Here is a 14,860-nt window from a genome sequence, read left to right on the forward strand (position 1 = left end):
AAAACATGTACATGTTGAAGTGTTGAATGTTTGGTAAGAATAAATAGCATGCAGTAAGATAAAGCGGAACCCGTGAGCTATACACCTTGGATCAATAATTAAGGTTTTCTTTAGATAAAAGGCAGGAATTACAAATATGTTATATGGCACAAAATACTGCGACACATGGTTCAAGAGCATCTGAAAACAAAACCACCAGAATAAGAACATTTTATATCTTGTATATTTATTTATATATTTGAGCTCCATAAGTAAATATGTAGGATTATGTGACAACATTGATTAACAAGAATAGACTGCTTTTAATTTAATTTGTTGCTTTATTAAGTTTTATCTTAAAACATAAACCCGTTTAATTTGCATGAGGTAGAGAGTGTGTGTCACCATAAGCAGCTCTGTTTATAATTTGCCCTCAGATGTGCTACACATTAGTGTTTGTCATTGTTTTCTACATGCTCATGCATGTAATTGTGACAATTGTGAAATAAGCGTGAGTTTAATTTGTTGATTTGGCGTGCGTAAAATGTTTCACTTGTGGGGAAAAAAGCCCGTAGGGGAAAATGATCACGCAGAAATTGTTTCCAATAATCTATTCGTTTGTTGTGTTTTTTTTTTTTATTATTATTTGGAAACATAGTATATTACACAAGAATGTGGGAGTATCGAGTAATTGATTCAATGCAATCACCCTGACAGCACACCTAAAAGCTTTTTAGACTGCACGAGTCGTGAAAAAATATTGTGCTGTGCGTATCAGTGTCAGACCGAAGAGGCCGATAGCCTGCCTTTGTGAATATGCTGGGTGTGTACCTATGTGCAACTCCACACGGATCCAGTGAACGAGCTTATCTCTCTGGTTTGGTCTACATTACCAACACTCGACTGATAGTCTTCAAAAATCTAAAGGACAATATAGATTTTGAATTTGAGGTCAGCCCAGTCTCAACATGAATCCCAATGGCCTCTCAGTAATAATGGACCTTGATTTGGTTAGCCGTGGCATTAACTAGTGGCTACAAAATAAATAGGCACACAAAACAGAAACACATTACATTCCCATCCGATTGGACTCATTATTTGGTCATACCAATGTAGATTCAATCATTAAAGTCACATCTGCGCCGTCATCCTCAATCCACTTTTCTGATTTTAAAACAGAAAGTCATATACGTACATCTTTTGATTACAAAATACACTGAGTCAGTCAGTTTGTGACTGCTATTTTTTTACCCGCGTGAAAAGAAAAGAAACAAGGCGTCTGTGAGTTACAATAATACTAACATTGGCACACAAATTCTCTTTCTCTACATTTTTTCCGAAGATCGGAATCTCGAGAGCGAATTCAAAGTCCTCAGACTGTCTTAATTCATGCTCAGTCTTTAGATTCATTCAAATCACATGATATTGGTGTCCTCGCACTTGAAATTAACCACTGAGCAGTTGTTCCTGCCCTCTCGGCCACCGTGGTATACAGCGTACAAGCCGAGAGTCAGTCAGTCTGTAAACGCAGTCAGCCCCACAGCAGAGGACTACCTGAACTGTGACTGTGCTGTTCTGGCCCCTAAAGCAGAGGGTTGGATGTATAATATTGTAATCTATCTCTGTTCAGTTTCTTCTCCTTCATGCGACGGTTCTGAAACCAAATCTTCACTTGTCGGTCGGTGAGGTTGAGCATCCGTGACAGTTGCAGGCGTTTCTCCTTGTTAATGTATACACTGAAAAAGAATTCTCTTTCAAGTTCTCTGATCTGATATTTGGAATAAGGGCACCTTTTCTTGCGGGTCCTCTGTCCATCTGCAAGGCACAAAAACAATGAGGATAGTAGTCAGAGAAAATATACGCATTTCAAATTAGCCATGACCACAACAAGATTTATATACTTTGGAAGTCACTCAAATTACGCATGAGCGGATTTCCTCTATTTCCCCATTTCAGCAGTTCAAGTGTCATATGTCCTGATAATTATATTATACTGGAAATATTATCAAACCATTGGCTGCTGCTTTGCTTAGACAATATACCTGGGATTTGACCTTTTCCAGCAAATGAGAACAATAAGCTCACTTCAAATAAGCAACTAATAGGTACAGGGGAAAAAAGAGAATTAGTTGTATCAGACAGCTGATATGCAGATGTACAATGGAGCACCTACTCTATAATAGCTTTAACATAAGAGCTAGTCTGCTAAACCTTAAACCAGAGGCACCACCCTCACATTACGTGCAAGTGGTCTTTTAACGCTATAGAAACCCTGAAACAAGCACGTTGATAATACATGGAACAGGAATGGAGGAATTCACACTAGAACTAGGTGTTTGTTGAAAACCTCAGGGAGTGTATTAGAAAAAACACTGCCCTGCCGTTTTTCACGGCCAATTTCAATTCCAAACACGTGATCCTGCAGTTTACAACAAAGTTTTGTTGGCCCTCTATAAACCTTATATGCTTATAAAACAGCATATATATTTTTAACAGCAGTGCGCAAGATTGCAAACTTTCTCTCATAACCTAGGCGCAACCTTTAATACTTACTGCTGCTGCTGCTGCTGCTGGATTTCTCCTCATTGTTGCCGGAAGATAACTCTGGGCTGCTTGTCTCATCCGGGGGCTCCTTTGCTTCGGTGTCCCGGCAAGGCGGTGCTTCCTCCGGCGCTGAACCGGGCTGTTTGCTCGCCGTTTTGTCCCCTGAGTAGCCATTTGTGGAGGAGCTCTCCGATGTGTTCCCGTACGCAGTTTCGTAAAACTGATCAAAGGCTTGTGGCAACACGCCATTTCTGCCCACGTTCCCGTAGAAATTGGAGGCAGTGGAGCCGGCGCTTGTATGATGGTGGTGGTATGCGGCTGCAGCAGCTGCTGGGCTGTTTTTACCGAACATGTCCCCTACGACAGCTGTCTGCGCCGACAGACAGTCCCGGTGCACCATGTCTTCCGTGCTGGGATAGCAATGGGACAAGTTCCCCCGGTGCGGCCATTTCCCAGAGGCGTCAATAGCGGCATAGTCCCTGAACGTCACCTCTCTGACCGGTTGGACCTGCGGCAGGTTAGAGGAGTAGGAGTATGTCATGGGGCGGGTGGACGGTGTCTGGGATAAAAACGAGGGAAGACCGGAGAAATCAGCCCCCGCCGAAACGTAATAAGTGCAACTAGGCAAATACATGTTCGATCCGACGGGGACCCTCTCGTCAAAATCCATCATCGTAGTTCACCCTCTACTATAACACTATGTTGGGGTTGGGTTCCTCTTTAACCGCCCTGAACATGGCTCTGAAGAGCCGTGCCTCTTGCTTCTTTGAAGCAGGTTCGCTAAGCAGAAATTTGGAGACGTAAGCTGACGTGGAGAGCCATCTCCATCCACTCCACAGAGGAGGAGATCACGTGACCACGCGGCAGAAATTGACAGATTTTTCCGGCGGTGTGTATGTGTGTGCGTGCCTGTCTGCCTGCCTGCTTGTGTGTGCAGAAAAGAAAAAGAGTGTGTGTAGGAATGTTGTGCGTACTAAAGCTTGACAGTGGTTGTTTATCGCCATGTCGACCTAAAATGAGTTCCTTAACGTGCAACCAAGTCAGAAGAAGAGAAAAGACTAACTGAATGCTGGCTTCATGAATTTCAATGGACGAGTTAGCTGAAATACTAATATCAATACGCAGATGCTCTGTGCGTATCCACACTTAGTCTGTCCTGGAGTCTAGGCTCTTCTAGTTTTCCCCGTTTTAAAATCATCCATATGCACTATGAAATTCTGCAGAGTAACTTGTCCAAACTCTACCTTACAATGAAATCAATTAAACTAGCATTATCGTGCACAGATAACAAATCTCAATTGGAGGAACGGGACAAGTGGCTTATCTCTAAAGTCTGCTTTTAGAAATATCTCAGTCGTCATCCTTTGATGGTTTTACAACATAACATTTGGCCCAGTGGACATTTGGTTATCAGGGTCATGTTCAAAGTAGCGGCTAATGTTTCAACTGCTCACAGCCTCGTGGTTACTACCAGTATACCAAAGACCAAAATTAAACTTTGACAAAAATATACTGGAGGAAATGTTCAAATTCATAGTAAATCGAATTCACTTTTAGTGCAAACAAAGACGAGGAATTTTTGACTTTGCACCAATGAATAAGAATTTTAAAAAATATTAAGATTACTATTTGAAACCTTTTTATCATTGTTATATTTTGTAGTCACAGCAACAAGAAGCTCAAGACCGGCCACAGGCTTACTGTGGAAAATGAATGAATTGGTGATTAAAGTTTGACGCCCACAGCCATTACCACAGTCTGATCAATAATTAAATCTTGTAAACTCTCTTGACAATAAACTTAATCTAATTGTAAATGAACCTTGTCTTATTGCTCTGGTTTTCCTTATGGATTAATTAACAGCCCCAAAAGCCGCGACATTCAAGCTGGCTCCACTTTTACGCACAACAATTTCTTTATGCAAATATTTATAAATGTTTGCAGTTCAGTAAGAAGACAGCTTCCAAAATTTACAAGACACTTGTGTATTGAAGAATGATTTCCAAAAAGTCCCCATTTATTTTTTTCTGTTTGTTATAATCACGCATATATGCACACATTTGTAATGCATCAACATGAAATCCAAGAGGAAAACACTGGCTTTAAAACACAGAGCTGCTAATTTCAAAGTACCTGTAGTAGCATACATAAGGGGCATTTTAAAATCCTGAATGTGAATATCCCAAATGTCTTCAGGCCATACTTTGGCACCTGAGAAAATGCAGATAATTGTGTATCAAAGATTTGTTTTGCACAGCCACTAAAGAAAATAAAGATAACAACTAAGCAGCGTATCCACACTGTGTTGAAATGCAGAGACGTCTTCTGTTTGATACGATATCCTTGCCACACTGCCCTCTGCTCTGAGGCCATCCTATACTTGTTTTGGAGAGGCTGCAACCTGACTCTAATGTGCTGTGAATGAGAGAGCTGAGTTTGGATTACCACCGCCGTGGCTGTCCGGGCCCCACAGACCGATGTACACACGGGGATCCAAGGGGCTTCTGAAGACATGTGAAACACAACCTTAAAATATCACACACACACACACGCACACTAGGATGGTGCAAGTGCCAGCTAACGCTCTGAGTCTATCAAAGCAGGAAAAACCATGAAGTGTGAATCCTATCCACTACATTTTATTCATATGAATTTCAAGGATACAAACAATTCCAACGTCTTTCCACCACACGCCCCGCCTCTAAGTCAAAGCAGACAATTTCTACGAGTTGTGCTGAAGCTTTTAAGCTGTAATTGAGCTCAGGAAGTCCAAGAAAACCAAAGCCAGCTTTACACAGACCTGCGTTTTATAGCTGCTATAATATTCTTTTTTTCTTTCTCTCTCTCTTCGGCCAGACAGACACTGCAAAACTTGCCAAGTGTGATTTGAAGTCGCCACCTACACGAACTCAAGGTCAGCAGCTGAAGATTTTCAACGAAACAAACATTTTATGTATGTAAACAACAAAGGTAAGTTTTCTACTTAAAAATAATAAGCTTCTCTCTAACCACTGGACTAAAATTACTTTAAATTGTCCAACTTCTTTTGAAATAACTATGCTAACATAGAGACCATGCATAACAAATTTAAAAGCCTGTTTTCTGTCAAATTTGGTTTGTTTTAGAGGAAAACGTTCAGCCGATCGTCTGGCCATTCGTCTTGTGTGTGTGTGTGTGTGTGTGTGTGTTTTGCTCATCAATGCTGCGCCGTGTAAAAGCTCTCAAAGGCAAAGCTGTACGATGGACTTCAAGTTCGGGGGAGGGAGAGGGTGTTTCAGAGAAAGCAAAGGGTCTACGGTGCCCCGGATGGACTTCATTTAATTGCTTTTGCATTTACGCAGGCCTCAGGTTACAAGATAGGCTGATAAAATGAACATTACTTTGGCACTATGGATGAGATATGTAGGCCCTGAACACACTGACTGGTGTAGGCTTGAATTGAATCTGAACAGCTCTCTTTATTAGTAAACCTTGGATACTAACAGCACAATCAACTTCGGACAACTATCAAAGACACTGAGTTTGATCTTATGTTTTATGCAAAGAAAGTTGACATTTTCATGTTCTAGACCAAATGAAAGGTGGCCAAAAATAAATGCAGTCTTAATAAACAGTCCCACAAGTGACTATGGAGGAGATTTGATGCAGAGTTAAAACAAACCGCTGTTTATTTGTGTATGCACGCACATAAACTGGATTAACTTTGTTAATCATATTAACCTTAATACGAACAATTCTATTATTTCACAAATATATTTTCCTGTAGGTTAAGAGGAACTCCTAGGCTAACAGAAGTTCAGGGCTGTGTCAGTAAGAGAATGCAACAAACAGATTGCCCAATCCTTACACCATAAAACCTTGTTAGACAACAAGCAAACAATGACGTGTGGGGAGGTTGTGAAAGTACACTTCAACGCCACGACAGGTAGACCTACAGCCTGTGAAAGAGACTAAAGAGGCGCATTCAGTCTCTTTCAAAACCGCCCCGGTAGTTTCAATCTTCAATTGGAATAAAAGACAAGAGCTTTAGAAAAGGTTGTTTCATTTCCACATTATGCTTAGCACACACACACACACACCGGTGTCCATCCACTGACTATGTTCGTTTTCTCAAAATGGAAACATTGTGTTCAGTGTAACCTTCTGAGCAGGAAACCGAAATGACACACGGACAATCTAAATATACAAGGAGGAGACTGATGCTAACTTTCTACCACGTAAAACGCAACAAAAAGAAGACTAAAATAAACTCAGCTGACGAATAAATACATTTCCTGTCCAAATTCAATCAATTACAATATCAGTTTAGGCCACGTTATTTGCAGATTTACAGATCTGACCTATGAGATTTTTTTTTAGAGTGTTGTTGAACTTGAATGGTAGGTCTACTTGGTGTTGGCTCAGCCGCACAGTGCTGCCTACACTGAAACCAGGTTATAAAACCATTAGACTGAGACATGAACCAATCAGTTTGCATTTAGTTGCGTGTAAATGATCGAGCCAGAAAATATCAGTATATTTAAAGCTAATTGAGCGAACAACTGTTGATGTGTCCACAGGTAGTGGACGACAGAGGGGCCTGGCGGACCACACAGGGGCCATGCAGAAAGGTGACGTACTCCACGGTCAACGGGAGCACACCGACAAACCAGTGACTACTGGCAATGCTGGATTAGCCTGTGGCTGGAATCCTGGGCAACTAGGTGCCAGGAGGAGACACAAAGACACGGGGAAATTATTTTACATCCGAAACATCAGAGAATGACACGTGATCGGGTTTCGACTATTTCAAAAAGGAACTACTGCATCAGAAATTCTTCGTCTTAATTTCTTATTTCATATACAAAAATATTAATGTCCAGTTTTCGAATTGTGCGTAAAGATGAACTATTTAATATTTTAGATGAAACAGCGTCGGTTGAGTCCACTGCGTATTGTTTAAAGCGTTGTCGCCCTTGAACACTAGTAAAGATTTTTGGATGGCTCTCAACACTAATGCGGAAGCTGACTCCAGATATGTTCTCCTACAACATTCCTCCTTCGTAGATGTTAACATGACATTTGGAAAACGTTTAAGTCAATCCAGTTTAACACTTAAAGCCTATTCCAATTTGAAAAATGTAGATGCCATTGTTTTCTTTTTCTTTTTCCTTTTCAAATGTGATTGTCTGTGTTGAAGGCCAGTATCTAGTTTCCATTATACTGTGACTCAGGTTAATTCGAGGGAATTGAATTGTACAAAAAACAAAATCTGCTTAATCAGATTTCTTGCTTTTTACTTAAAACGTATGAGCAGCATATATTATTTTAACATCGCTGTTGTTTCGGACTTTTGGATCTAAATTCAGTTCATAACAGGCGAAACTCACGACTGGATAGATTTTAGTTTCATTCACATATTTTAACTGACCTATGCAGGTTCTCATAGAAGACAGCCACCAAATCATCATCCACCAGCTTTTCCAAAACCTCTAGGTGTTTTCCTCGATCACTCAATCGATAATGCATTTAACATATGAAAGGACCAAACTGCGTTAGAATGACTGGCATTCCCATTTGATTTTGAATTAAAACAACAACTTTTCATTAAGAAGAGCAGGCTATATGTCCTGGATACAAATGTGAAGCATCTGGAGCGCTTTTAAAACAACCTTTAAAGAAGCAGAAGTCCATATCTCTTGGATTTGTGTGTGTATTTTGTGGCTTCATCACTGCTGAAGCAAAACGTTACGCGAAGCAAACAGACCCCCAGCTTTATTGTAATGCACTACACATAGTGTAGAGAATCTTTGCTTTAAAACATCCTCCACTAAACTATTTGGTATTTGTATTTCAAGCCAAAATGTGATAATATGAAGTCAAAAGAAAAGCCCTCCCGCAGTGAAATGAAGTGCCGCCTGGGACATGGAGAAGGCTTTCACATAACCTTGGTCAAGTGTTTCCATTTAACCGCTGTCACGGTCTTGGATAAACTCGTGTGTGATCAGGCCTTGATTAAGAGATTAGCCTCCAAACTGGTGCTTCCAAGCTTGACCAGAGCTATAATGTGGAGTGGCTGAATATTGCGGGCCTCGCCTCCATTACGCACAGAGACAGTGAAGGTCAATGTAAAGAGCAATGTCTGGTCATGTCTGCACTCAGCCACAGCTGACAAGCAAACGAGAGACATATGGCACCAAGCTGTTTATTAGATATGTGGATTATTTTACCACTTAAATGAAGGGAACTCACCCAAGATATCATTCTATTCAGTAATACTGAGTTTTGACATAGAATTTATACAAACTATCTCTGATGATGCAAAATAGTCTTTTTAATTAGCAGTAAATAGTCATTTTCACTCCTTGGTTAAACATAGAAATGATTAAAATTACACAGGCACATATTGTTTAGACGCGCACATTAACAGTTATTCTTTAGTTATTAATACTTTCTTTAATAAAGTAAAGGTGAAGTGATGTGTGGAACTCTAGGAACAGCTGTTTACATTAAAATGGTGTGAAACTAATTGTAATTCGCCGTTTTCCCTTAGTGTGGCAGCAGAACGCACTTCTTGCGCACTGATCCACCACAGCCTCCCATGTTTTTCTGCCACAGTCGCTGGGCTGTCCCATCTACGATGTGTCATGAGAGGGGGGGGGGGGGTAGGCGGAGCGTTGTGCTGAGATCTTTGAACTGTCACGTAATGGCTCGGGCTGGTGGGCGGGACTTGCAGGTTTGTTTTGATCCTCAGCAGTCCAACGAGATGCTGCTGTGCGCTCTCACAGCCAATAAGATGCAGCTCCGTCACTCTAGGAAACTTCTGCTTTAAAGCTTCAGTTCTTCCGCGGTTTGGGACTCAAGACGCACCGAGTAGTCAGACATCACTGTTCTCCCATCTTATAGTTTATGGTGTAACTCGTGTTAGCCCCTGCGTGCCTACGTCATAAGATGTGGGAGCTTGGCCGGTTTTCTGTGACAGCCCCGAGCAGCACACACCCTGGGGTATGTCCGAATCAGCCAGTTGGCCGCGTGCATGTCACGAGCACCATAAATCATCTACAATCAAACGTTCAGCATTACACCGTAGATGACGATCCTGAATGAACGCTTCTGTACTTGTTGTACGTTTGTGGTTTTTATATAACTGTGAAACGATTAGGCTACATGCAACTTTCATGTTATTTAATATATGTAAAAAAGTTTTGAAGTGCTAAAAAAACGATGAAATAGGCCGAATAGGCCCCATTAGACCTTAAACACTCCATAAAATCTGTTGATATACATTCATACACACATAAGAATCGAAATGGGGAAATCATTTTTAAGTGACACTCAGCCACTCAGTCGCTACTCAGACTAAAACTGACACTTATACCAGAGCAGATTAATTAATCTTAACAGGTTGGAAAGCCACGGTGTCATGTCTGATATTTGACAGCCAATAAGGCTGAATTAATAAAAATTAAATCAATAAAAAAAACAGGCGGGCTGATGGGTTTTTGACTGCAGCTGCGTTAACTGCACTTAGTCACTAAAAAGCAGCAACAAGTAAATATTCACAGTTCCCATAACAGTCGACACTGAACAATAAGAGGAACTGGGGAATGAGTAAAGAATTTTCTCAAACAAGCTGTTTGCAATGTTGTAAACACCAGAGAAAAGGTCAGTGAAAGCAGCAATAAGCTGAGATGAAGTTGTCTTAAAATACGCTAAATAATCGATTTTCACGCCAAATTCAGCGGCAACAATTTTTATGAATCCACCAAAAATTTAGGCTGCCAAGTGAAGCTTGAATTAAATTTTCTTTAAAATAAAATTCCGTCTCTGTGGCTGAGAGTAGGATTATGTTTGGATGTTTATCTTATAGCTTTCACTGAAAGCACATAGAAATTGTAAAACCAGTCTACAATCACAGGGATCGCATAAAGTGATTCCTACAGGGATTCAGACATTTTATAAATATACAGATTTAAGCAAAATGATGGGGAAAATGCCGCAGGTGAATGCTTATGTTGTAGCAATTTTTAATAGTACAAAGCAGACTGATACTAGGCCGTGTTGTGCGACCAATGGCCTAAGTACTGTTGGAGTCACGCTATATATATATACTTAGTATAACAGTATTTAGGCGATTGCTTGTTGTTAGTACAGTCGCATTGAATGTGAGGGAATATTGCAATGTTTTAAATATGTTAATTGTAAATATATGGTTGAATTTTCTTTATTCTTCAGTCTAATCTTGTATGGGATACGTGTTTTCCCATTGATAATCCACTTTTTGCTGTCACCAAGCCGTCGCTAGATGGCGACGTCGGCCCATATTTCTGCTCAGTCCTACTTCAGTCCTGACTGGTTTCCTCTCTTCCCAGAGACACTTTACATTTCAACTGTTTTAATTCCAAAATGGAATTTACCTGTCTAATTTTCGGGTCGATGGTTACAACCCCAGCAAAGGCACTACAAGAACTGTTTAAACCTGATTTGTCATATGTAGAGTGTAGGGTCTTAAACATTTCAAATTCATGTACAGCAACAATGGAAGAGCAATTCCTTCCAGAAAATACGTCGAGGTTTGGTTGGAATGAAAACATCTGAGCTATCACCATCTGATGCAACGAACCGGGTCCGTTTTCAACATAACTTGGATAAAATTCAACCAAGTCCTATATTTTATTGAACGGACTTTAAACTCTGCCAACTGAACTCACACACAAACAACTTGAATAGTACCATGCCGAAATGTACTTTATATACAACCACATGAATACGCACACATTTTAAAAGCTATGATTGACACTAACACATATCCCGCACGATCATCAAAGCATTGGAATAATAACTGCACCATGTATGAATATCGGCACATGAATATGATAACACTAAACGTCATACAAGCTAAGCATGTGAGTAGGTTCTCAGGAGAGATTAATATTTAGCATTTATCACTGTCATTAAACGTGCAGATAAAGGTGTAGCTCGGTGGCGCACGCCTCTGTGCACTGGAGTGCGTTTTCTTGGGTTGAAAGTGAGCATGCCAGGAAAAACAAACCACACATACTGCAGCTATACAAGTTTCTTTTTCTCTCATTTGACTCCTTAAACGATATTTAATAACAAGTGGCAGTGAATGGAGGGTCCCGCGTTCACAGGCCTCGGATATTTAGTTCCAGATCCTCCGGAAAATCATTTGGCATCATACAAATGAATCAGGTTCAGTTAGGAACAAGTTTTGTTCTTCTGATCCAGGAGTCCAACCCTGTGCGTGCGTAATTTATCTCCCACATATGTTGACCGTAATTTAAAAAGAAAAAAGAGGAGGTGGGGGACTAGCTGATGGTTTTCAATTTGTTGGCAATTTTCTTCTCCTTTACCCGTCTGTTTTGAAACCATATCGTGACCTGTCTCTCGGACAAGCTGGTCTGAGCAGATATCCTCCTCCTTTTGTCCTTTGTGATAAATTTGTTAGCCGCGTACTCGCGCTCGAGTTCCTTCAGTTGAACCTTGGTGTATGGTACTCGCTTCTTTCTTCCACGCCGGTAGGAGCCGGAGTCCACTCCGGTGTGGGGCCCTGCGTCTGAGAAAGAAGAGGAGCTGTCACAAGCTGCTTCAACAAGTGGCTGAGCCTGACGCCCTCCAAGTAAATAAAGCCACTACGCAGTAAAAAAACAAAACAAAAACTGTGTTCATAACTGAGCTATGCATTCTCATTCGAAATAAAAACTAATTATTTCAAGGTTTGGCTGTGCAGAATAAAGTGTTAAATTATAAAACAAGTGTTAAAGGCTGGTTATTCCCTGATAGTGACAGCTAACAAATATTCTAGTAAACGTTACATTATTTGACTGTAACATAAAAATAGCTCAGCACATGGTTATCACTTTTTAAAGTAAACTAAATTTAAGCGGGATTATTATTTTATTTTGATATATACACGCACACACACACACACACACACACACACACACATACACAGGTGGGTTGACTGGCTTTTCGTACACCCAGTTTTGTACAGTGTGTATTTTGTTTGCTGCGCAGCAGCACTGTAACATTGTCAGACCTACATACCTATGGAGGACTTCCACATATGCCCAGGCTGGGGCTGCGTAAACCTGGCTGTTCCAGCCGTTGGCGGTGAGAGTCCACGGCTGGTAGCTCTCCATAGGCAGCAGAGACTCATGTCTGGCCTCTGACGGCGCACTGATAGCTGGCACCACGGGCATGTCCAGGTAACTGGGGACAGGCTGGTATGGGCCTGAAGGGTAGGTCGGATAAAAAGCAAACTCCTTTGCCCGAGAGGTGAAGTCGTCTCCCGAGGCGGAGGAGTCCATGTATTTCTCCCCATATGCGGAGGGGGGCTGCGCTCCGCACGATTTTATGCTGCTGTGATGCGACATTCTGCACGGGTAATAGCTGCTACCGAAGTACCCATAGGGCAGGGACGCGCTGGATGAATTCTGAGCTGCAGAGCAGGGACTGCACTGTTTCACTGGTTCTCCCATACCGGAGGGGGGGACGTCGCTGGAGGAGTAAGCCGTGGGTGCCAGAGACGCGGGGTGCGCCATAAGATTCCTACACTGATTTGCAGCAAAGTTGCCACCAGCAAAACCCTCCATGTTCTTACTCACTTCGTCGGAACCGCCGCCGTTGTCGTAGAGGAACATTGCCGACGGGTCGACCCAGCGAGGACGGAGGAGCAGTGACGTTGTCATAGCACGGCATCCAACATTGAAGCGTCTGGCTCTTTTTTAAAATGCCCAGAGACTGAAAAAAGGAGATACCGATTCCCAGGGAGTAAAGTCACTCTGACGCGCAAGAGCGCTGGGGTTGCGTCGTCATTGGCCAAGATATTGTCACGTGATCTGGCTATGCAAAGAGCTCGCTAAACATCATCCAGTATAGATAATTAAATAAAGAGAAATGTGGCGAAGTAAGATGACCTTACCCGTCAAGAGATGTTGGTGTCTGCTTCAGTTGAGATGGGTACCCTGCGATCATTTTTAAAAAGTAAGATCCTCATTATTGTAGGTACCTTTGTGTTCATGTTAGGTTACATTTCAGAATCCCCAAATACTTACTTTAGATGTCTACTTGAAGTTTAAAAGAATGTCTATTATTCAGGAATGGTCCAAACTTTTTAAAGACAGCATTATTTACATATGACTCATTTAAGACTGTATTTAAAATGTTAGTGTGCTGCAATGTCACAAGCAAGTAAACCTACGTTGCTTGCTGTGATGACTTGTTCGTCGTTATTGTGCAGAAACAGCGCACTCGGTATGGAGTGAAGACGTACTACAGAAAACTACACAGAATCCATATGTTTCAACTAAATTATCTTGTTCATGCAATTAGTTACGAACAACACAGTCAGAGGCACTGCGTGTTTAAAATATCACGTCACCATTTTCAGGTAAAACTAAAGAACATCGGAGGGAACGTCATGTTTAGGGGGAATATGTCAGACTCCCGACGTGTTTACAATATGCAAAGACAGAAAGCAAAGCTGTGGAGCTGGCAATGTGTGAATATACATAGGAGGCTGATGCGGCTGGAGGCCAAGGTCAAGTTGAAAGTTGCTGTCTGGCCATGCAGCCTGTCGGGCTATTCAGGCTTTGAAGGAACCGCCTGAGCTCTTGAAAAGAGCGGAAGAGGGGTGAGAATTCCCGAACCACTGAAGGCTATTGGAGGACATTAACTTTTACTATCATTTTGTTTTCGCCACCGTTTAGTCTCACGAAACAGTCCCTCTTCACTCGGGCGGTGCGTAGGCCTGGGCTTGTATGCCAGCCTTTGAAATATATAAGGAATGTTGTGTGTTTAAAGGACTTCTGGGGGTGTTTTTTTGCAGATTCGTGTGAAAATGATGTTGATCTTTGAAAAAAGGGGGGACGGGATACTCGTGTCCTCTCTCTCTTTCTCTCTGCGCGTGTGTGTGTCTAGTCTGCCTAGTTTTGTATTTGCCATCAGTGGCTCTTGTGTGCTGGAGGAAATGGACCTAGTGGAGTTTTGACTGGTTTTGTGAGCAGAGTTTAAAATGCGGCTTTGTTTTCTGGCGTTTTGACGTAATGTTTATATAAATTCTTTAAAAAACAACAAATAAATAAATAGCTGCTTTGGTTTATCCTGCTTCCTTTGATACATTAAAAGTTGAGCGTCCACACAGCAATTGTCAACACAAATCTACCTTAAATGACATTAAATCATTTCAAATCACACTGAGATACTCGGAAGTCTAAACATACAGCACATTACAATGGCCTCGATGCGATTATTCAGTTTTACAGAGAAATGATACTTGACTACTTTGTGTTGTGAAAGAGAACAGTAGTGTGCACAAGTGCAGAACATAGCGAAC

The 14,860-nt window shown here is 41.4% G+C and overlaps 2 protein-coding genes across 2 annotated transcripts; both read right to left on the minus strand.

Moving 5' to 3' along the window:
* Positions 1–323: 323 nt before the first annotated feature.
* On the minus strand, positions 324–3,333 carry hoxa11a (homeobox A11a). The gene is made up of 2 exons (XM_020614199.1): positions 2,533–3,333; positions 324–1,794 (listed from the first exon to the last, which is right to left on the minus strand). The coding sequence occupies exons 1-2, from the start codon at positions 3,194–3,196 to the stop codon at positions 1,562–1,564; spliced, it is 897 nt and encodes a 298-aa protein (XP_020469855.1). The 5' UTR covers positions 3,197–3,333; the 3' UTR covers positions 324–1,561.
* A 7,867-nt stretch (positions 3,334–11,200) lies between these two features.
* LOC109968138 (homeobox protein Hox-A13a) lies at positions 11,201–13,232 on the minus strand. The gene is given in 3 exon segments (XM_020614200.1): positions 11,201–12,079; positions 12,571–12,608; positions 12,610–13,232. Coding segments are annotated over 3 exon segments (891 nt in total). The 5' UTR covers positions 13,215–13,232; the 3' UTR covers positions 11,201–11,831.
* Positions 13,233–14,860: the final 1,628 nt, after the last annotated feature.

Source organism: Monopterus albus, unplaced genomic scaffold, assembly GCF_001952655.1.
Source record: "Monopterus albus unplaced genomic scaffold, M_albus_1.0 scaffold143.1, whole genome shotgun sequence".
In the NCBI taxonomy this organism is placed as follows: Eukaryota; Metazoa; Chordata; class Actinopteri; order Synbranchiformes; family Synbranchidae; genus Monopterus; species Monopterus albus.

Coding starts and splice junctions, on each gene's coding strand:
- hoxa11a (XM_020614199.1), bottom strand. CDS start 3,196: ATGATGGATTTTGACGAGAGGGTCCCCGTCGGATCGAACATGTATTTG. Junction 1,795..2,532: donor CAGCAGCAGCAGCAGCAGCA/GTAAGTATTAAA, acceptor TGTGCCTTGCAG/ATGGACAGAGGACCCGCAAG.